The 21,877-nt window shown below is 46.0% G+C and overlaps 1 protein-coding gene and 1 pseudogene across 3 annotated transcripts in view; one reads left to right on the top strand and one right to left on the bottom strand.

Moving 5' to 3' along the window:
• Positions 1 to 13,013: 13,013 nt before the first annotated feature.
• Positions 13,014 to 21,877, bottom strand: part of Slc43a3 (solute carrier family 43 member 3) — a 29,248-nt gene continuing 20,384 nt past the window's right edge. For 2 of the 3 annotated variants that reach the window (XM_045142084.1, XM_045142086.1), the window contains 3 exons: positions 16,005 to 16,191; positions 15,329 to 15,440; positions 13,014 to 13,259 (listed from right to left, as the gene is read on the bottom strand). In XM_045142084.1, coding sequence (XP_044998019.1) covers positions 13,155 to 13,259; positions 15,329 to 15,440; positions 16,005 to 16,191 — 404 coding nt within the window. In that variant the 3' untranslated portion in view covers positions 13,014 to 13,154. The remainder of the gene's footprint in view (positions 13,260 to 15,328; positions 15,441 to 16,004; positions 16,192 to 21,877) is intronic. The other variant, XM_045142085.1, reaches the window with a different exon arrangement.
• LOC105944705 lies at positions 19,463 to 20,108 on the top strand (annotated as a pseudogene).

The raw sequence follows: 21,877 nt of genomic DNA, 5'->3' as shown, positions 1-21,877 counted from the left end.
GCTTTGCACCCAAGCTTGGTACCTGAAGCAAGTGGTGCAGGCCTGCCCCTCGTGCCCCTGACTCTCTACATGATAAGGTTTCTGTCTCCTCAATTGCTCCACCCAAGCTCCCCTCCTCCTGTCATGGCCCTGCTGACCACCAGTTGCCAAACCCACTTGACCATCTTCAGTTCCCATCCTATTTGATCTCTGCAGTGTATATCCCAACTGCCTCTTCCTTTTCTTTTTAAAAATATTATTGCTGGGCATGGAGGCACATGCCTTTAATCCCAGCATTCAGGAGGCAGAGGTAGGAGGATCGCTGTGAGTTCGAGGCCACCCTAAGACTACATAGTGAATTCCAGGTCAGCCTGGGCCACAGTGAGACCCTACCTCTAAAAAACAAAACAAAATTATTTATTTATTTATGTGCAAGCAGAGTTAGATGGAGAGGAGACAGAGAGAGAATTGATGGCCTCCAGTCCCTGTAAAAGCACTCCAGATGCATGTGCCACTGTGCATCTGGCTTTACGTGAGTACTGGAGAATCAAATCCGGGTCGTTAGGTTTTGCAAGCAAGTGCCTTAATTGCTGAGCCATCTTGCCAGCCCCTCACTTCCTCTTCCTCAAAAACTGTCATCTGTCATAATCTTTGTAGTCATTTCCTTCCAGTTTCCACTGTAAGCTTCCCTTCTTCTGAGAGGACTCGGTAAGTAGCTCCTGGGTGTCCTCCTTTCCTAATGCCATGCCGTCTATGGGCTATCTCATCTACTGCCATGGCACAGGCTGCCAAATATACAGTGACCCTTCCACATGTTCATCTCCAGGCCCACACCTGCTCCTGAGTTCCCCTCATATAGAGGACCACCCACTGAGCTCTTCCCCCTGGGTTTTAATTGTAGTTCAACACATCTCAGAGTGAAGTACACACACACCACTCACATGCACACCAACATGTCCCTCTTCTATGAAAGTTCTAAAACCCAGAGGTAATCACAATGCTTTTTGATTGCTCATCTTTGCTCTTAAACAGTCTCTTTACATTCTGGCCCTTACTTATGCCAGCCTTCATACATTTTTGATTAGGTATTTCTTTTATTTCCTTTTCTTCTTTTCCTTCTTTCTTTTTTGTTGTGATTTTCAAGGTAGGGTTTCATTCTAGTCCAGGAATTCACTATGTAGTGTCAGAGTGGTCTCGAACTCATGGTGATTCTCCTACCTCTGCCTCCCAAGTGCTGAGATTAAAGGCATGCACCACCACACCAGCCTTAGGTATTTCTTTGTTCTAGGAAGCTGTTCTGTGCATGGTTGGATGTTCCCTGCCCTCTATCCCCCCCCCCACCACCCCCAAAATAAACTGCTACCTGCCTTCTTCCTCCCAGGTTAAGGCTGTCAAAAAATGTCTCCAGATATTGCCACACCTGGGTGCGAGCTACTGCTTTTAAATCTTGCACGCACATGTGGAGAGAGAGGGGAGGGAGAGAGAGCTGCAATCATACCAAACACCCTGCTCCTTCCCTGTATGTCACAATCTCATCATACCTTTGCACCAAAATGCCCTTTTCTGTCTAACCACATTGTTTTCCCTGCTCTTCATCTAAGGCTCATCCAGAAATCTCCTTTCCTATGAAGCTTACTTTGACTCTCCCAGAGGAGAAACCAAGGCTTGTCTCTTCCCCAGCCCCTGTCAAGCCTCCATACAGCTGATTTCCTGCCGTTTGTGTGGCTTTGGTGCCAGCATAGTTCTAGAAACACAATGGGGTCTTCATTCATTCTTGCTGAATGTTACTTTTCTTGTTGATGTGACTGAATACCTGACAAGAAGAAGCTTAAGGAAGTAAGAGCTTATTTGGGGTTATGGTGTGAAGAGTTACAGTCTGTCCTGGCAAATGGTGGCAGGAGTTTGTGAAGCAGCTAGCCACATTACTTCACAGCCAAGAAACAGCGAGATAGCTGAGCATAATGATGCATGCCTTTAACCTCAGCACTCAGGAGGCTGAGGTCTGAGGAACACTGTGAGCTCAAGGCCAGCCTGGGCCACAGAGAAAGTTCCAGGTCATCTTAGCATCCTGCCACACAAAGAAGAAGGAGAAAGAGAAGGAGGAGGAGATAGGAAAAAGGAGGAGAAAGGAGACAACTGCTGAGGTTCAACTTGCTTCCTCCTTTCTATTCAGCCCATGACCCCAGCCATGGGATGCACTGCCCATATTCAGTGTGGGATTTCCTCCTCTGCTAAACTGTGGAAACATCCTCACAGGCATGCACAGAGGAGTGTTCCCATGGTGAATCTCAATCCAGTCAAGTTGACAATGAGGATTAGCCAGCACAGTTAGAAAACGAATGCTGAGAAGCACTTCTTGTTCAAGTTTGACAGATTGAGCTCTAGATGCTCTAGAGACCTCAGGCAAGAATTTTAATGATGGGCTGGAGGGATGGCTCAGTGGTTAAAGGCACTTGCTTGCAAAGTCTGATGGCTTGGGTTCAATTCCCCAGTTCCCATGTAAAGCCAGATGCACAAAGTGACATATGTGTCTAGGGTTTGTTTCCACCCATATTCTCTCTCTCATAATTAAATAAATATTTGAAAAATAATTTTAATGATAACAATGGCTACTGTTTAGGAAGTACTTTCTATGTGCTATTTTACCTTATAGTTTAAGCTTCTAAAAGCTCTAGGGGCAAGTAACATTGTTATCCCTAAATTCCAGCTGAGAAGAAGGCTCGGAACAGTTATTACTTGCAAGTAAGTGCATCCTCCCAAGGTGGTGAACAGCAGTAAGCACTCAGGTCAATTCTCTGACGTGACGGTACTCACAGCAGGCTCATAAGCTTCCGGGGCAGCTGGTACGAGGAACGCCAATGCCATGGTCTTTGGATTCCTAGCTCTGCCCCTGGGCAGAGCCACCTCAGCAGTCTCCTCACCTTCCAGCTATCTTTGGCCTATCTCTGAGTTAAGGATGGCAACCTCCTGGGACTAGGTGAGTGTGACTGAACCTCCATTTCAGGACTACAGAATGTGAATCCGGGAAAGATGAAGTGGTGGTCCTGTTTTCACATGATTTGTGCTGGGATTACAGGTATGCACCACCACGACTGGTCTAAGCAACTTCTACATATATGCCATCACCATGTGAAACAAGTCATGTCACAGTCCCTACTGCCAAGGACCTAAGTCTAAGCACCTGGAATCGCAACTCTGCTTTTGGCTGCAAGCTCAGTGCTCATAGCTATGATTGGAATGTATCTACCTCTGTGAATTCCCTCCTTCTCTCTTTCTCCCTCTGTCTCTCTCTCTCTCTCTCTCTTTTTCTATCTCTGTCTTGAGGATGTAGTAGGCAAAAAAATAAAAATAAAAATAAAGAAAAACATGCAGTAACTCCCTGCAGGAGTTCTCAACCCAAGAGAGGACACATGGTTACAAATGAAACCACAACAGTAACAAGCTCTATGTGGACAGGTACCTGGTGCTAAGAAAACCTGTACCAGGTAACAGGCCAGAAAGGAAAGATGCTCTCAGTGCCAGAGCTGAGGAAAATGGAAAACATAGTTATGGGCTGGGTCCCCATTGTAAGCAAGGGAAATAAAACCATGTCACTTTTAAAACATTGTGCTTGACCAGTAATGATTTTGTACCATTTCATAAGGATTGATAGATACCATTAATTATGGTCCTACTGTGAGCCAAGGCCAAGCATTTTCATGGAAAACTCTGATCCCTCACTACTTTCTGAGTAGGTATAGTACCCTCTAGTTTTAAATAAGGAAACAGACACATGGAAATGCTTCCTCCAAGGACACTTGGCATGAGAACGTGGGAATGAGACCTAGCTTGCTCTCTCTCTCTCTCATCACCCCCTCCTGGGCTCCAGAAGGAATAGACAGCCCTGCCCCTGGTCATTGACATCTCTGAATGCTTGGATTTCCTGCATTGACTGCTGAAGAAGCAAACAGCACACACAAAAAAATGGAATATGAAGATTGATATTTTTCATTGACTTTGGCTTAAGATTTTGTATAATGAGGAAGTCTTTTGTTTTATTTTGCTTTCGAAGTTTTCCCATTGTAGGCAATAAGGAAGAAAACACATACGCGCTCGCGCGCGCGCGCGCACACACACACACACACACACACACACACGTTGCTTTGTTAAGCAGGAACAAGCTTAGGCAAATGCTTGTGGTGTGGCTTTCTTCCCCAAACTAAAGCAGTGGCATTCCAGATGCCACTAAGAGTGAAATGTGGACACACCTTCCTCTGTACTTCCTCCCAGGGCCCCACACATATCACAATGTCTGCAGCCACATTGGCAACATCTGCAGCCAGCCAGGTGGTTTGCACATAACAGATTATGTGCTGCTTTATGTTTGAATTGCTTAATGTTCCTTAACTCACCTCATTCTCACAGCTTCATAACATATTCCTATTGTTACTCCATTCTACATAGGAGAAAATGGAGGGGCCATGCCTTTCAGTCTGAGATCATGTGCAGAAAATAACTGAAAAATGACCTTGAGTTCAACCCAGAGCCCAATCTGTTCTACTTTTTATTTCCCAAGTTTGGGGTGGAGAGATAGCTTTGTGGTTAAGGCGCTTGCCTGTGAAGCCTAAGGACCTAGGTTCAACTCTCCAGATCCCAGGTAAGCCAGACTCACAAAGGTAAAGCAAGCACAAGGTCTCATATGCCCACTAGGTGGCCAGGCATCTGGAGTTTGATTGCAGTGGCTGAGGCCTTGGCATGCCAACCTTTTCTCTCTCTCTAACTCTCAAAAAGAAAAATAGTTAAAGATCCTTATTCCCCAATTTCTTTCCAGTCACTGCAGCAAAATCCAGTGGTTTCATTATCTCTACTATAGCTGGGAAACTGAGGTTTGCTGTGGTCTTCAAGGCTATATGGCTGTTCCGAGCCTAAAACACCCAGGCATTTCTCATGCACATTGAACAGAAGGCAAAATGGGCAGAAGAGGTTAGAAAACAAAAATTTAGAACTTTTTAAGAAGTACTAAGCCATAGTCCTGGTTTACTTGCCACATGTATAAGTCATCTCCATGATGGCCAGTAACACAGGCTGCTGTATGCCAAGGAGTAGTGAGACATGTCCCCTCTGTGAACTCCTTAGTATCCAACACATAACAGGATCCCATGCTTTGAAGGAGTAAAAAATATCCTACACAAAGAATGTTAAATGAAGGACCCACTACTGTACCCCTTAAGCGGCTGACAGGCAAAGGAGGCCCTTAAGGCATAACCATGGAGTCCTTGCTCCAAGCACTGAACCTGGGGAGGGCTGTGGTGGCGTTGGGACATTGGCAGCCAGCACCTTCAGCTGAACAAGTTAGCATCAGATGATAGACCATGATTAATGGTGTATGTCAATCTCTGGATACTTCCAAGACATTTTTGCAAGACATTTTGCAATATCATGTGACATCATACCCTTCATCCTTGAGTTCTGTTATTACTTACACTCTCCTCTGCACAATTAGCCTGCTCTCTGGTTCACTGTGGTCTGGGACTCCTGAACCAGAGCAGAAAGACAGAAGGAGCTAAGAAGAGCACATTCCTAGATAGGGCACAGCCACCCAATGTGGCTGTAAGCAGCTACTTAAAAGCCTATGTTTTGGGAAACTCAGAAGATGACTCAGAGGTTAGCAGCACTTGTCTCATAATCAAGGGACTGAGGCCATTTGAGTTTGATTTCCTAGCATCTACTGAAACAGCTGGGCATGGCCACATAGGCCTCTGACCTCATCCTGTGCAGAACAGAGACCTGAGGCTAACTGGAGTTCACAAACACTACAGCTCTAGTTTTAGAAAAAGACTCTGTGTCAAGAATATATGGATGAAGGGATGGAGGGATGGCTTAGCAGTTCAGGCACTTACCTGCAAAGTCAAAGGACCCAGGTTTGATTATCCAGGACCCACGTAAGTCAGATGCACATGGTGGCACATGCTTCTGGAGTTCATTTGCAGTGGCGGAAGGCCCTGGAGTGCCCATTCTCACTCTCTCTCTGCCTCTTTCTCTCATAAATAAAATAAACAAATAAAAGGTTATTTTTTAAAAAATACATGGATGAAGAGTTGCGCCATAGAGGAGGATGCCTGACAGTCTCCTCTGGCCTCCAGAGACACAAGCATTGGGCACTTGCATCAGTACACACACACACCACATGCAAGTGGGAAAAAAATGGTTTTGGTGACTTGTATTAGCTATTTTTCTTGTTTTCATGACCAAATACATGTCAAAAAGCAGCTTAAGGCATAAAAAGTTTATTTCGAGTCACAGCTTGAGGTGACCATCCATCATATCAGGGCAGGCATGGCAACAGGAGCTGGAAGCAGAACGGGTCCCACTGTACCCGGTCAGGAAGAAGAGATGAGTGTGAATGCTGGCGCTCAGGGCCCGGTCCCATGGGACGGTGCTGCCCGTTAACTTAATGTGGAATCTCCTGCACACACACCCAGGGATTCGTCTGGCAGGTAACTCCAGATCCAATCAAGTTGACAAGAGTAACCATCACAAGCCCCTGACAACATGACACTCAACTATACCGTTCTTAGACCGTAGCCTTCTGCCCCTGATCCCCATAGGCTCATGGCTACCTTGTGATGCAAAATGTATTCACTCCAACTTCAAAAGGAGTCCCTATACTGTTCAAAAGTCCAAAGTCTCTTCCGAGACTCAAAGAATTTGCTTAATTGTGAATCCCTGTGACATCAAAAGCACAAGTTACATATTGCAAACATACAATGGCAGAGTAAAAATTCTCATTCCAAAAGGAAATGAGGGAATGGTAGCAAAAGATTGAAGCAAGGCAAGTCCTAGAACCATCAGAGCAAACACTGAATCCTGCAATTCTATGTCTGGTGCCTGGGGCTGGAGGGAATCAGTTACAGGGCTTGGGTGCCCCCACCCCTCCAGCTCTCTGCCTGCAGCACAGTCAGACCTGGCTTAAGTACAACTTCCATGAAGCATTAATGAGCCTAACTCTCATTTGCTAAACAGGGCTGATCATGGGCACTTCCCTGGGCAAAACAGTTTGAAAGGAGAAGGTCACCCAAGTTCCTGTGTCACACTGCTGACCACGTTTTTACTTGGCAGGTGCTGTCCCCTAGTGGAGACCCAGTGTGGCATTGTGGAGAAGCCAGACATCTGTGGACCCTCTGCTGATGCTGGAAGCTGAGTCCAGGGTCGTACTGTAAGTCTGTTGCTAAGTCAAACCCAAACTTGTGAAAGCCCTGTGTTGCTTGCTTCCTCTTATGAAAAAGCCGTTGGTCCTGCTGGGGGAAGAGGTTGCAGAAGGACGAGCTCTTCATGCAAAAATACAGCGGCTGTGTACATGGGTTGCCTCTTGCTTCCTCTCTTCTTGCTAACACTTAGCCACTTAAGCTGTGCTGGCTTCACCAGACATTGGAGAATCTGGGTTTTTTTTCAGGCAGGAGCAAGACCTGAGGAGCTAAACTACCTGCCACACCTCACCCAAGCCCCAGCTGAAACCACATAGGAACTGGGGGAGGAGCAAGAATGCTGCTTTGCCCAACAATCAGTGCCAGGGTGAAGGAGACAGACACTGAGGACACTCAACACCCACCAAAACAGAGATCCAGAGGCTCCTAAGAGCCCATCACTGAAGTATATTTGAAACATACCCAACATGGCTCAGGGAATTTTGCAGAAGAGGGGGCGGAAAGATTGTTAGAGCCTCAAGTTGGGACATCACGCCTCCCCCAGTCACCAACTGCTGCTCCCACAACACATAACCCACAACCCCATGGGGAAAACCTATGACCCCAATAAGGAGGGCCCCCTTCAGAAAGGGGACAGGAATGAGGGAAAGGATGGTACCAACATGTGATAGATCCATACTAAGTATGTCCATAATTAATAAAAAAAAATAAATATCCCCATAGCCTCATGGATTTGTGATTTAGCCTCATATTTAATCTCCAGCTGGTGAAGCCTCTGGGAGGTGAAGCCTTGCTAGAAAAGGTATATGACTGGGCCTGGGGACTTCAGAGTCCAGCTCCCCTTCCCAGCACTGTCCGGCTCATTCTCTCCTTCCTCCCTGCCGCGGTGGAGCTATCACACCCAGCTGTCTGCTCTTTTTAGGCTTTCTTTGCCGTGGTGGAAGTCCCTCTCAAAATCGTAAGCCAGAAATAAACCTTTTCCTTCCATGAGCTGCTTCTGGTCCAGCGTTTTGTCCTAGAAATGAGAAGGTAACTGTGTGGTAGAAGTTTAACAAAGAAACCAGGCCCAGGTGATACTCTAAAACAGTTTCTGTTGTGCAAGCTTTACCAGGGAGACAGCATGACCCTGAGTCTCCTCCCTATCTCTGCAGCTGCACCCTGCTTGTGTGTTTTCTGGCTAGTGCAGCCATAGACACTAACACCCATGAATGAACAGCTTTCTAGTCTATATTTGTACTTTCTTATCACTGACTATTGCTAAAGGGTTATCTGTTTGTGCTCCAAACTCTTGTAACCTTGGAAACTTGTAACCCACCAGTAGTGTAAAGAATTCAAGGTGGTCGGGCGTAGTGGCGCATGCCTTTAATCCCAGCACTCAGGAGGCAGAGGTAGGAAGATCACCGTGAGTTCGAGGCCACCCTGGGACTACAGAGTGAATTCCAGGTCAGTCTGGGCTACAGTGAGACCCTACCTCGAAAAAAAAAAAGAATTCAAGGTGATGTCAGACTGCCTGCCACAATATCTGTAAAACCTCTTACCTATCAGAGCTCAGGACTGGGGCTTTGGAAGTCATTCCTCTGAGTTCATATCAGCATGAATAACTTTTTTGATTCTCCACTCTGGTGCTATCTCTGTGATTCAGTTTCCCACAACAACTGCAACACCCACCTTCCCAGAAGTCATTGCTGTCAGGATACAAGTGTTCTCTGCATTCCCCCAAGACATCCAGGAATTAAAAAGAAATAAATAGGGGCTAGAGAGATGGCTTAGTGGTTAAGCACTTGCCTGGAAAGCCTAAGGACCCCAGTTCACGGCTCGATTCCCCAGGACCCACGTTAGCCAAATGCACAAGGGAGCGCGTGAGTCTGGAGTTCGTTTGCAGTGCCTGGAGGCCCTGGCGCACCGATTTCTCCCTCTTCCTCTCTCTATCTGCCTGTTTCTTTCTGTGTCTGTTGCTCTCAAATAAATGAAGAGAGAGAGAGAGAGAGAGAGAGAGAGAGAGAGAGGGAAAACATTGCTTTCTTTAAAAAAAAGAAAAGAAAAAGAAAGAAATAGGGCTGGAGGAATGGCTTAGCAGTCAACGCATTTGCCTGTAAAACTAAAGGACAAGGTTCAATTCCCCAGAACCCACGTTAGCCAGATACACAAGGGGTCGCATGCATCTGGTGTTCGTTTGCAGTGGCTGAAGGCCCTGGCATACCCATTCTCTCTCTCTCTCTTTCCCTCCCTCCCTCTCTCTCTCCCTCTTTCTCCAATGAATAAATATTTTTAAAAGAAATAAGTAAAAGTTTTGAGATATAATTCACATGCAAATCTTTGAAGTATAAAATTCAGTGGCTTTCATATACATCAACAAGGAGGGGCCATTGGGGAGGGGGTAGGTCATGGATGAGCCTAATAATGGTACCAAACTGCCTGTATTTGCTGAATAGAAAACTAATTTTAAAAAAATTTTTTAAAAATTCAGTGGCTTTTGGTATATTGCAGTCATTGTCACTTTCAATTAAAAAAATATATCACCCCCAAAATAAACCCATCACCCATTTGCAGTCACTACCCATGTCCTGCTCACCCAACCTAAGCTATTGCTAGTTGCTGCCTCCATGGATTTATCTATTCTGGGCATTCATATGTAAGTATGTATTTCCTTATACTATATGTGCTCTCTTGTAGTTGGTTCTCTCAGCATAACGTTTTCAAATTTCTCAATATTTTGACAAGTTAGTACTTTCTCTCATCTTACCAAGTGATAGCCCATGGGTATATTTTATTTGTCCACTCCCTGTTGATCATTTGAGGTGTAACATGTTATCTGCAATGCTAGTTAGGATCTTCTCAGTCCCTACCATGGGCCAGGCACGTGACCTTATTTCAAATCCTAGCAAAGGCCCAGGAAGTCCAGTCACTCTCCCTTGTCATGATGATAAAGGAACTGAGAAGTATAGGTGTGTGGGCCAATGCGAGGCCACACCCGTAAGTGGCAGAGCTGGGACTCCGTGTGCACACCATCTCACCCAGCCCCTTGCCCCTGGTGCTCTTACCTCCTTCTAATTGGCAAGAACAGGGAAGCATTATTCAGTCCACAAGTCTTAACTTGCAGAGAGGACCAAGATGCTGCCCTACAGTTTGCTGCCCAAGTAAGTAGGCTGATATCAATTGCCAGAACAGCGTGACCAAGAGCTAGAGTACCTGAGATTGCATTTTGAGCAGGACTCTGCAGGTCAGGTGGGTTCCTAAGCCAAGACAGAGTGAACCACCCATACAGGAGAACTGGGTGCATACAAACCTGGACACCAGGAAGTGTGGTCCATGGGATGGATTCTGTCCTCCTAGAGGTGGGAGGTACGAGGTCAGGATCATGCTTTGGAGAGCCTTATATACCAGAGAGTGAGTTTGTCCTGTGGACCTTTGGATATTTCTGAGAACCAAGGTCAAAGCAATGCTTTAGAGCCCTGGTGTCCATCTTCATGACAAGAATTAGCAGTAAGTTAGTCCCCATTTTGTACTTAGGGTTATAGGCCCAAATTACCAATCACTAATTATAAGTCCAGAGAACGGTCAAGAGGCTGAATTCCAAAAAGCCCTGACTCACCAAGGTGTTGGCCGACCAGCCCTTGTGCTTTTGTTGTTTTTTCACCAAAAGCTCCCAAATATTCAAAATAGCCAATCCAGTCCATCCTGACTTGATGCCTAGTCTCCTTCCTCCAGGGTGGACCCGATACACACTCAAAGTAATCGATCCAATCCACTCTGACCTGGTGCATAATCTTCACCCCTGAGGGTATAAGAATCCCTGATCTCAGTCACCAAATGGGTTACTTATTTGGGGCCCCTTCCAGCTTGGGGGTTCTCTGTTCACTTTCTAAGATAAAGTTTTGCTTAACTTGCCCTTCTGCGTTGTCTGTACCTGTCAATTCTTTGTGGGTTGTAAGGCAAAAGACTCAAGAGAGCACTGGCTTGGGGAGCTCTAGTTCTAGTGACTTTGAGTGTCCAGCACTCTTAACACCTAAGCTACACCCAACCAAAGCTGAGAAAGGCTCTGTTGCTCTCGAAACCTGCAACATTAAGACACAGATTCCAAAAATAAAAATTAAAAAGACCTAGATTCTGAAAATCATGAATATTACCTGTTAGCAGCCCAAAGGAAGAAAGAAAAGCTAATCTTCAATCCCCACATCCCCAGCACCCGGAAGTGTCTGATGCACATATGCTCCCTGAATGTTAAATGATTGCACATATGAATGAATGAACGAACTAGTTAATGAGTGCTAGCTGGGTCTCTCCCTCCCTTCCCAGTCTCCACACTGGTCAGGTAGAATCAAGCAACTGATGTGTCCTACCATCTTGCCTGCCTCCCACCTCTCTCTGCCCTCCCCTCCCCTTCTCCTTCTCACCTTTCTCCACACAGATCGTGAGTAAATAAGGAAGCAACTATTCATGTGCTCCCACCACGTGCTAGGTGGCAGTTCACTTTATAGTCCTGCAGTCGCCCTCGGGGATATAAATGATTAACTGCACTTTGCAGGTGAGGAAATTGTGAGTCAGGGGTTACAAGGCTGCTGGGGGCAGAACTGAGACACAATCTTGGACCATCTGATTCCAACTAGTGCTTCGAGCTGGGTGTGGAGCAGGAAGACTGATTGACACTGAACGGTAGGGAAAGGGAGGGACTCAGGAAGCTCACGCCCAGGTCGCAGCAGGATCTACTCTACCCGTGTCCCACCTCAGCCAAGCTAGCATGCGCAACCAGACACCCTCCCCTCTCCCCTGTACCCACTCCCAAGGGCAGCACCACCTCAGGAGCCCACACACGTACACACACACACACACACACACACACACACACCACATACACGCGCACACGCACACACACACGCACGCATGCACGCACGCACGCACTTCAAACCCAGAAGTAGAAACAGTAGTTGCTGTATACAGCCTTATTTTTACACAAAATTACTTCTTAGAATTTATTTATGAAAATGCCAAAAGTAAATAAATATCTTCCTTCCTAAAGAGGAAATGTCCCCAAGAGGGTTCATCAGAAATCCTTCTGGCCAGCTGGTTCTGTGACATTATTCCTAAAGCCTTCCAGGGTGTTAGCTCTAAAACCAACCTTTGACTCCATGCTTGCTCATCTTACACAAGGAAAAAGTGATGCTCGAACCCAAGAGAGGTTCCCCAAGGTCCTCCAAGATCAGTGAGAGAGGAATTAGGACCCAGAGACCTATGAAGGCATGCCCATCCACTTTCGAGGAGAGTTCTCTAACCAAGGATGTTGCCTCTGGGGAAACTGTCTGGGACCTTCTCTAAATGCCAGGTGGGCACCTGGGCCACTTGATCTAGAAATTCACCTGGGGGAAGAGGTTCAAGCACACATATACTTCAGAGCCCAAGCAGGCCTAAGGAGAGGTGATGCGCCTCTCCTCCATGTCACCTCTTGTGGTGGTTTAAATGCAAAAGCGCCCCCCACACACACCATAGGCTCACGTGCTTGAATACTTGATCTCAGCTGATGTAAGGAAGGTGGAGCCCTTCTGGAAGAAGTATGCCACTGAGGACAGGCCTTGCACTGTTACAGCTGGCTCCACACCCTGTTCTCTCTATCTGCGTCGGGACTCTGGTGAGAAGTGACACGGGCTTCCCTATGTGTCATAACATGTCTTCCCCATCACGATGAAACTTACCCTCAAAACCACAAGCTGAATTAAATCCTTTTCCTCCCCTAAACTGCTTCTGGTCAGGTATTTCATCCCCAAAACAAGAAAGTAACTGACACACCCCCCTGCCTGCTGAAGCCCTGTGTACCTCCCGCCCAGCAAGTAAGACTCTCATCTTGCTCATGAAGTCTTGGATAGCAGTTAAGAAAAGAGTAATGGATATTTAATACAAGTAGCCTGGGCAGGCAAAGTCTTGGTGGACACAACGAGCTCACAAGGGTGGACAGTTTAGGAGACGCATCTGCAGGGCTGTAGAGTGAAGGCCGCGGAACTAGCTGCTTGCGGAGGGGCTTGCTTTCTGAGCACGGCACTCACGGTACACCAGGAAGGGATGGACGAACGTCAGGAGGCTGGCCAACAGTAGCCCCACACTCACCTGTGGAGACAAGAGGGAGGGGCTGGTCCAGCAACCCTGAGGAGCACCCAGGGACCAGAATCCTACATGCTACTTTCCTCCCAGACACCGTGGTCACCTGAAGGAAGGACTTTGAGTTATTTTCATTCTGCATTCTACAGGTCTCTCTTGTTTGTCATGGAGAAGACCATGCCTAGCCTCTGAGCTTCAGAATTCTCCCGACTCCACTTGAAACTGCCTTGGTTGTATTGGGATTATACACACATGCACCACTTTGCATCTGGCTTTATTGTGTGCTGCGGATCTGAACTCTGGTCAGCAGGCATGCAGAGCTAGCACCTTTAACCACTGAGCCATCTCCCCAGCCCCTCTTCTCTTCCTTGTTCTTTCTTCCTCCCTTTCCTTCCTTTCTTCTTTCTTTGTATATGTGTGGCTTACATGGGTATATGCATGTTCTTGTGTGTTTTCCTGTGGGTGTGCAGGTACACATGCATATGGAAGTCAGAGGTCAATATCAGGTGTCATCCTCAGTCACTCTCCATCTTATTTATTGGGACAGGATCTCTCACTGAACTGGAGCTAACAATCTGGCTAGTCTAACTAACCAGCTTACCCTGGAGATCTGCCTATCTCAATCTCGCAACTGCCAGGATAAATCTACCACACCCAACACGTGTGTGGGGAGCTGAACTCTGCCTGTCACTTGTGAAGCCACAGCTTTACCAACTGAGCCATCACCTCAGCCTCTCCTTCCTTTTTCTTTCCTTCATTTTTGAGTCAGGGTCTCATGTAACCCATGCTACATTGTCAAGGATGACCCTGAACGTCCTGTCCTCCTGACTCTACCTCCCAAGTGCTGAGATAGCAGGTTGTGGTGGTCTGATTCAGGTGTCCCCCATAAACTTAGGTGTTGTGAATGCTAGCTCCCCAGCTGATGGATATTTGGGAATTAATGCCTCCTGGAGGGAGTGTATTGTTGGGGGTGGGTTTATAGGCTTTATAGCCAGTTTCTCCATGCCAGTGTTTGGCACACCCTCCTGTTGCTGTGGTCCACCTTATGTTGGCCAGGGGGTGATGTCCACCTTCTACTCATGCCATCGTTTTCCCCTGCCATCGTGGAGCTTCCCCTCGAGCGTGTAAGCCAAAATAAACCTCTTTTTCCCAGAAGCTGCTCTTGGTTGGGTGATTTCTACCAGCAATGCGAACTGGACTGCAACAGAGGTGTTTTCCACTGCACACGGTTTATGCCACACTGGGGCTGAACGAGTGGCTTAGTGTGTGCTAGGCGCTCTATCAACTGAGCAACATACCCGGCTCCTCGTATACTCACGGCACCAGGGAGGAGGGAGAGGGCAGGAGATCACTTGGAGACTCCAGGTCACAGGGGAAGCTAGGGAGGCAACTTTCAGGCTACATAGCTGCCTGTTAGGTCAGGTTGCCCAATTTCACAATCAAGGAACTTCCTTCACTTTGAAGTGTAGTGCCTTATTTTTCTCCTCATAACAAATTTAAATCCAGTTTGACATTTCGTTATCTTTTCCAAAAAAAAAGGTATGCAGTGGTCAAAACACTGGATTCCTGACCCTGAGTATATAAGTCATGTAAACTCCTTGAACCTCAGTTTCTCCAAAAGGCAAGAGAGTCCTACCCATCTCCTGGGGCTGGACAGAAATCCTCACTTGGGCCCCCACCCATAGTGAAGTTGTAACTTGTAGGGAAAAGACGCGATTGACCTGCACCCACTAAAGCAGGAAGTATCCTGTTTTCTTAAAATTTTGTGAAGAGTTTTCATTCTGCTCCAGAATTCTACCGTAAATCTCCCAAAATAATCTTCCCCCAAATCTCTCTGGGAAGCTGTGCCACCTAAACCCTACAGCTTTAGAAAACTTCAGATCAAGCCAGACTTCTTCCTTTGACCTGAGTTTAAGAAGCAAAGCCCAGGATGTTCCTGTGTACAGAACTCTTGGGACAACAATCACATCGAGGCCTCCAGAGCCAGGGTGGGGCATGCCCTGCTGGAGCCCTGTGGTGTCCTCCAGCTCTGGTACTGTGTAGGTTGTACCAAGAACAGGACCTCCTCCAGTACTCACATATAGAGGGTCACTCTGGCTGCGTGTGGCGATGGGGAACTGGATCAGAGACACAATGGCCGACAAGGCCATCACCAGCCCAAAGAGCTTTCCAAAGTGTTCAGCAGGAAAGCTAAGGAGAAAGAACAACACAGGCTCCTGTGAGCTCCGCACACCTTCTTTGCAAGCAGGAGCCTGGCCACAATAGAATTTCGTCAGCCATCTGCCCCCAAGCCCCTGTCTAGGCTTACCCCTCACCTACCCAACACAGCCACACAGCCCTTCCCTCCTCCTCTTTGCTCAAACCTTCAAACCACAGGACACAGAAAGGCACTGTGTTGGGCTCTGGGAAAACAGCACGTACCCAGACACAGGCTATGCTTGGAAAAGATGTGTGCACTATCAAAAGACAAAAGAATGCAGCACTAAGATCACAAGGAAGGGAAAACACTTTCCCAGCTCTTCCCTGGAAGAGTTGAAACAGAAGTGGGCAGTGGGAGGGGGGTGACAAATAGGAGCTCAGCAGGTTGGTAGACAGGCAGAAAGGATGCAAAAGTTCTAGTGTTCAAGCACTCCATCAATCCCACTAGCCTCCACTTCCAGGTGTCAGCCCTCCCGGCCTCGTCTTACCATCCCCAGACCCAGTTTCGTCACTCCCAATTTCTTTACCTCCAGCCTGCTTCCCTTTGCCACTTACGCCTGCGTGAGGAAGGCAGCATTGCCCCCATAGAGGAAGGAGCGGCTGAGCACTTGCAGGATAAAGGTGGCATACTGCAGTTGGAGGACAGGGATGGAGGCACACAGAGCAAATCCCAGGCATAGCAGCGATGTCAGGGCCAGTGAGGGCACTGTTGAGCAGAGGGTTGCAGCTGAGGAGGAGGAACCTGGTCCAGAAGGGAAGAGCAGAAGTTGCCTGGAGTCAAGCCCAACAGAGGGCAGGGGAACCAGGGAACATCAGAACTGTCCCACAGAATTGTGCAAGCAGGTCATCCTTCCCTCCCATACACCCTCATGTTGGTCATTCAAATGTGTCCATTCTCCCTGTCCCTGTGCCCCCCCCCCACTCTTACACCTCCACTAGCTCACTCACAGAATACTGCAAGGCCTGAACAGGCTCCACACTCTGCTCTTGCCCCAGCATCCCCAAGATTTTATTTGTTTTGAGTGTGTATATGTGTGTAGTGAGCATGTGTGTGCCATCTGTATGTCAGTGCACATGTGCAGATAGAGGTCAGAGGTTGATGCCAACTGTCTTCCTTGATTGTTCTCCATTCTATTTTCTGAGGACAAGCCTCTTACTTGAACACAGAGCTCACAGATCCAACTGATCCATCTATCCAGCTTGTCCCAGGGATCCACCTCTGACTCCCAAGCTCTGGGATTTCAGGTGGCTGCCATGCCATCCTGGCTTAGGAACTCAGGTCTTTACAGTTCACAGCCAGCATTTGACCCAGTAAGCTGTTTCCCCAGACCTAGAGATTTTTCTTTTATAACATAACTGATAATAGCAAAAGAGTAGTTTAACTAAGCAGCCACCAGCAGGGGAACACAGCATCAAGTCCACCCTAACTGCATTAGGGAGATCTGGGCAGCAATTACAAGTGGTGTGGAAAGTCCCTGCTAGGAAGCAAGTTCAGGATGGAGCTATGCAGAAAGACAGACACGTGGGTGTGTACAATAATCCTCCTTGTATCTAAGACAGAGATGGGACTGGAGAAATTGCCTAGTGGTTAAGGTGCTTGCCTGACCCATGTTTGACTCTCCAGATCCCACATAAGCCAGATGCATAAAGGTGAGGCAAGTGCAAAGTCACACATGCCCACTAGGCAGTGCAAGCATCTAGAGTTCAATTACAGTGGCTGAGGCCCAGCCATGGTGTATCTCTCTCTCTCCCTCTCTCTCTCTCTCTCTCTCTCTCTCTCTCTCTCTCTCTCTGTCAAATAAAAAATAAAAAAGAGACATGTATAAATATATCATATGTAATTGTTGTATTAAAAATATAAGGGTTGCAGAGAGAAGGAAGGAAAGAAAGGGGAGCAAGTGGCAGAGAAGGAAGTAAACTTCTATGTATGTGTCTTGTTTCACTGTTCTTGCATTCAGGAAATATAATTGCTTAACATGTAAATTTTTCCATGTGTATGTGGTGTGTGCATGTACTTATGGGTGATCATAGATATAGGGAGGCATATATGTGTACATGTACAAGTAGAGGCCAAGGTCTACTTCAGGTGTTTTCTATTGCTTTCTGTCTATTTATTGAAATACGGTCTCTCTCTGAACCTGGAGCTCACTGATTCACTAGACAAGCTGGTCAGACAGTCCTGAAGATCCTCCTGTCTCTGCCACCCCAGCACTGGGATTACAGGTACATGCCAGTGCGCGCACATGGCATGAGTGCTGGGGACCCACACTCAGGTCCTTATGCTTCCTCAGCAAGCATTTTACCAAATGATCCATCTCCACAGACCCCTAACACGAATTTGATCATTAAAACTAAATTAAGAAGGAAACAAGCAAAGACATCCCAAAAATTGAGACACAAAATAAAATAAGGCCAATGAACATCACTCTGTCAAGCTGGACTTTTACAATGCAGCAATTCCACTACATCTCTAATAAGATCTACACTGAGGATGAGGAGAGGGGAAGGAAGCCAAGAGCGAGGGAGGGAGGGAGGGAGGTACCAAGGGAGGAAGAGAGGGAGGGAGGGAGGGGAGAGCAACAGCAGCCAGAAATTCTTTTGATAATAATATTAATATTGTTAAAACCAGTGACTAGATTTAAAATGCCATATATATAAATGCATATACATGTGCATATCCATATGTTTATAGTATTGTTAGGAACCAAAATTTTCTGAGGAAGAGACACAATGTACAATCAAATTAGTAGCAGGTATGGAGCTAAATAGAGCATTCTCAAAGGAAGAAATATGAATGGCATATAAGCATCTAAAAAAATGTTCTACGTCACTAGTCATCAGGGAAATGCAGATTAAAACTACATTGAGATTCCATCTCCTGTCAGATTGGCTACCATCATGAAAACAAATGATCATAAATGTTGGTGGGGATGTGGAAAAAGAGGAACCCTTCTGCACTGCTGGTGGGAATGCAATCTGGTCCAGCCATTGTGGAAATCAGTGTGGAGGTTCCTAAAACAGCTAAAGATTGATCTACCATATGACCCAGCTATAGCACTCCTAGGCATATATGCGAAGGACTCATTTCATTTCCTTAGAAGTACGTGCTCAACCACGTTTATTGCTGATCAATTTATAATAGCTGGGAAATGGAACCAGCCTAGATGTCCCTCAACTGATAAGTGGATAATGAAGATGTGGCACATTTATACAATGGAGTTCTACTCAGCGGTAAAGAAAAATGAAGTTATGAAATTTGCAGAAAAATGGATGGACCTGGAAAGGATTATACTAAGTGAGGTAACCCAGGCCCAGAAAGCCAAGCGCCACATGTTCTCCCTCATATGTGGATACTAGCTACAGATGATTGGGCTTCTGTGTGAGAAGGAAAATACTTAGTAGCAGAGGCCAGTAAGTTAAAAAGGAGACATACAGGGAAGAGAAAGGAAGGGAGGAGGGTACTTAATAGGTTGGTATTATATATATGTAAGTACAATGATTGTGATGGGGAGGTAATATGATAAAGAATGGAATTTCAAAGGGGAAAGTACAGGGGGGGGGAGGTATTACCATGGGATATTTTTTATAATTATGGGAAATGTTAATAAAAATTGTGAAAGTAAAAAATATAAAAATAAAAATTGTGAAAAAAATTAGTACCCAGACCTCACTGAGAAGGGTCCCCAGCAGAATGGGGACAGAGATGAGGGAAATGTACCCATACAAAATATGTTGTTAATAATAATAAATAAAAAATAAATAAATTAGCCAGGCATGGTGGCACATGCCTTTAATCCCAGTACTTGGGGGGCAGAGGTAGGAGGATCACCATGAATTTGAGGCCACCCTGAGACTACACAGTGAATTCCAGGTCAGCCTGAGCTAGAGTGAGACCCTACCTTGAAAAACCAAAATAAACAAATAAATGAAAAAGGGTCAGCACTAGCTGCCACTGGAGGCCAACCCCGAGGCCACCAGCCAGTTTCTCAAACAATTAGGCCTGCACCCTAACTGTTGATGTATATGGGATGGATCCTGAACGTCTTAGCATGGTACCCAGACCAGTGTGTGCACTGTTACTTCTCTTCCCTATTCCAGAAAAGTAGGAAGTCTTCAGAACAGAACAGGAAGGAAAAATAAAATCTCAGGGCCAAGATGTTACATCATCAGTGCATTTCATGAAGCAAACAATCAGCAACGCCTGCAGGACGACTGGCCTGACCCGCAGCGTTGCCAATAACCGAGACAGGACGCTCTTTGAATCGGATCCACCTTGGAAAAGTTCCTGGAGGAGTCTGTGTCAATGAGCCCTGAAGAGCGAGCCAGATACCTGGAGAACTATGACACGATTCCAGTTGCTCATGAGACCAGTGCCCATGAAGATCAGACTGAGGCACCAAGTATAGATGAAAACGTAGACCTTCATTTTCTTACATTAGTTCATGTCTATGGGCATCTCTATGAATTAGATGGACAGAAACCATTTCCAATTAACCATGGGAAAACTAGTGATGAAACTTTATTGGAGGATGCCATAGAAATTTGCAAGAACTTTATTAATGTGACCCTGACACATTAAGATTCAATGCACTGCGCTTTCTACAGCATAGCTTGTCAATATTGAAAGACCAAATACTGTATTATTTCAACAAAAGTTAAATTTCTGATGCCATGCACTAACTCAAAATTTTTGATATTTTCATTAACTTGACTGATTAAATTTTATGTGACTTTAAAAAACAAAAAGGAATATTGGGGGCTGGCCCAGCATGTATGAGGCCCTGAGTTTCATCTCCAACACTGAGCACAAGAAGGAAGGGTTGAAACACATTAAATCCACTTTGAGATTTACAAAAAGAAACAAGCAAAGCAACTCCCCCCCACACACACAAAAAAAATCAGAAATAATGTAAGACCAATAACTTTGTATCAAACTGGAGTCTTAAGATACAGTAATTCCACTATCTCCCTCCTGGCATGTAGACGTCAAACTAGTTAAGTAGACAAAAATAAAGTGTTTACCTAAAGAAACAACAATGCAAACCTTCTTTCTAGAGGAAGTACAGCTGCTAAAAGCAGAAGGAAAGACGGGAATAGAAAATTACCCTTTCACAACCCTAATCAAATGATGAGTCTCACACTGATCATCAAAGCTAAAATCATTAGGTTGACAGGTTTATGGGAAACTTGGTAACGGACAGATCAAACTGACAAGGTCTGAAGCAGTTGATCAATCTTAACGTCATAACAGCAGGGAAAACCGATACCAGAAGCCCGCGGCTCGGAGACAACAGAAGGCGACAACGCTACCTCTGAGGTATTCTTGCCCCTGAAACATTAAACCAAGCTTCCCCAAGCTTTGAATCTTGCTGTTTGCAGGAAACACCCAAAGGAACACTTTCAAATGACACAAAGGATGCTAAGTCCAAAATGTGGGGAACTTGGCAGGACAGACATTCTTCAACAAATAAACAAGAGATGGGCACTGTCATGAATTTACAAAGAGGGCTAGGGATGTAGCTCAGTGGTAGAGTACTTGCCTAACATGAATAAGGTCCTGAATTCAATCCCAGTACCATAAGAAAAGAGTATAGGCACGATGTTGCACGCTGTGATCCCAGCACTTGGGACGTAGAGGCAAGAAGATCAGAAGTACAAGGTCATAGCTACATAATGAGCTTGAGGCTAGCCTAGACTACATGAGACCTTATCTGAAAATAAATGAATATGAATGAGTAAGTAAGTAAGCAAGTGAATAACCAAATTAAAAATAGGAGAATATGAAAAGAATATTGAAGCTGGGTATGGTGGCACACACCCTTAGCTCCAGCACTAGGGAGGCAGAGGTAGGCGGATCGCCATGAGTTTGAGGCCACCCAGACAGTAGTGAATTCCAAGTCAGTGGGGACTAGAATGAGATCCTACTTCAAGAAGAAAAAAAAAAAAAAAACATATTGACTGCACCATGTGGTCTTTGTGTGGACAAGCTGAGTAATCCAAATGTGGGATGATGCACTGGAGACAATTAGGGAAATTGTAATGACTGTGTGTTAGACAATATTGAGAAATGACTGGTGTTTCATAGTGATGCTTATGTAAGGGGCTGTATTTGTTAGAGATCCCTTCTGACATACTTGCAGGTGACACTGACTCACTGAGGATGGCTCTGGGACGATTCAGTGGGGAAAGGGCAGAGCCAAGCAAATAGGAAATGTTTCTGATGGCTTTTATCCTTTCCACCCTCAGCCTCTATTGGATAAAATATCTCAGCATGCCTCTGCCCTCCCAATTACACCCAAGAATCCCATCCAAACTCTGGGGCATGGTGAACAGCCTGGACCCTTCACACCTCTCTCTCCAAACTCTTCCTACAACCCCACCGCAAACTCTGTCCTCCGGTCAGCTTGAATCACTTTGGGCACTCCTTG

This window comes from Jaculus jaculus, chromosome 1, assembly GCF_020740685.1.
Source record: "Jaculus jaculus isolate mJacJac1 chromosome 1, mJacJac1.mat.Y.cur, whole genome shotgun sequence".
NCBI classification, from domain to species: domain Eukaryota; kingdom Metazoa; phylum Chordata; class Mammalia; order Rodentia; family Dipodidae; genus Jaculus; species Jaculus jaculus.
This window is presented reverse-complemented; position numbering and strand designations above follow the sequence as displayed.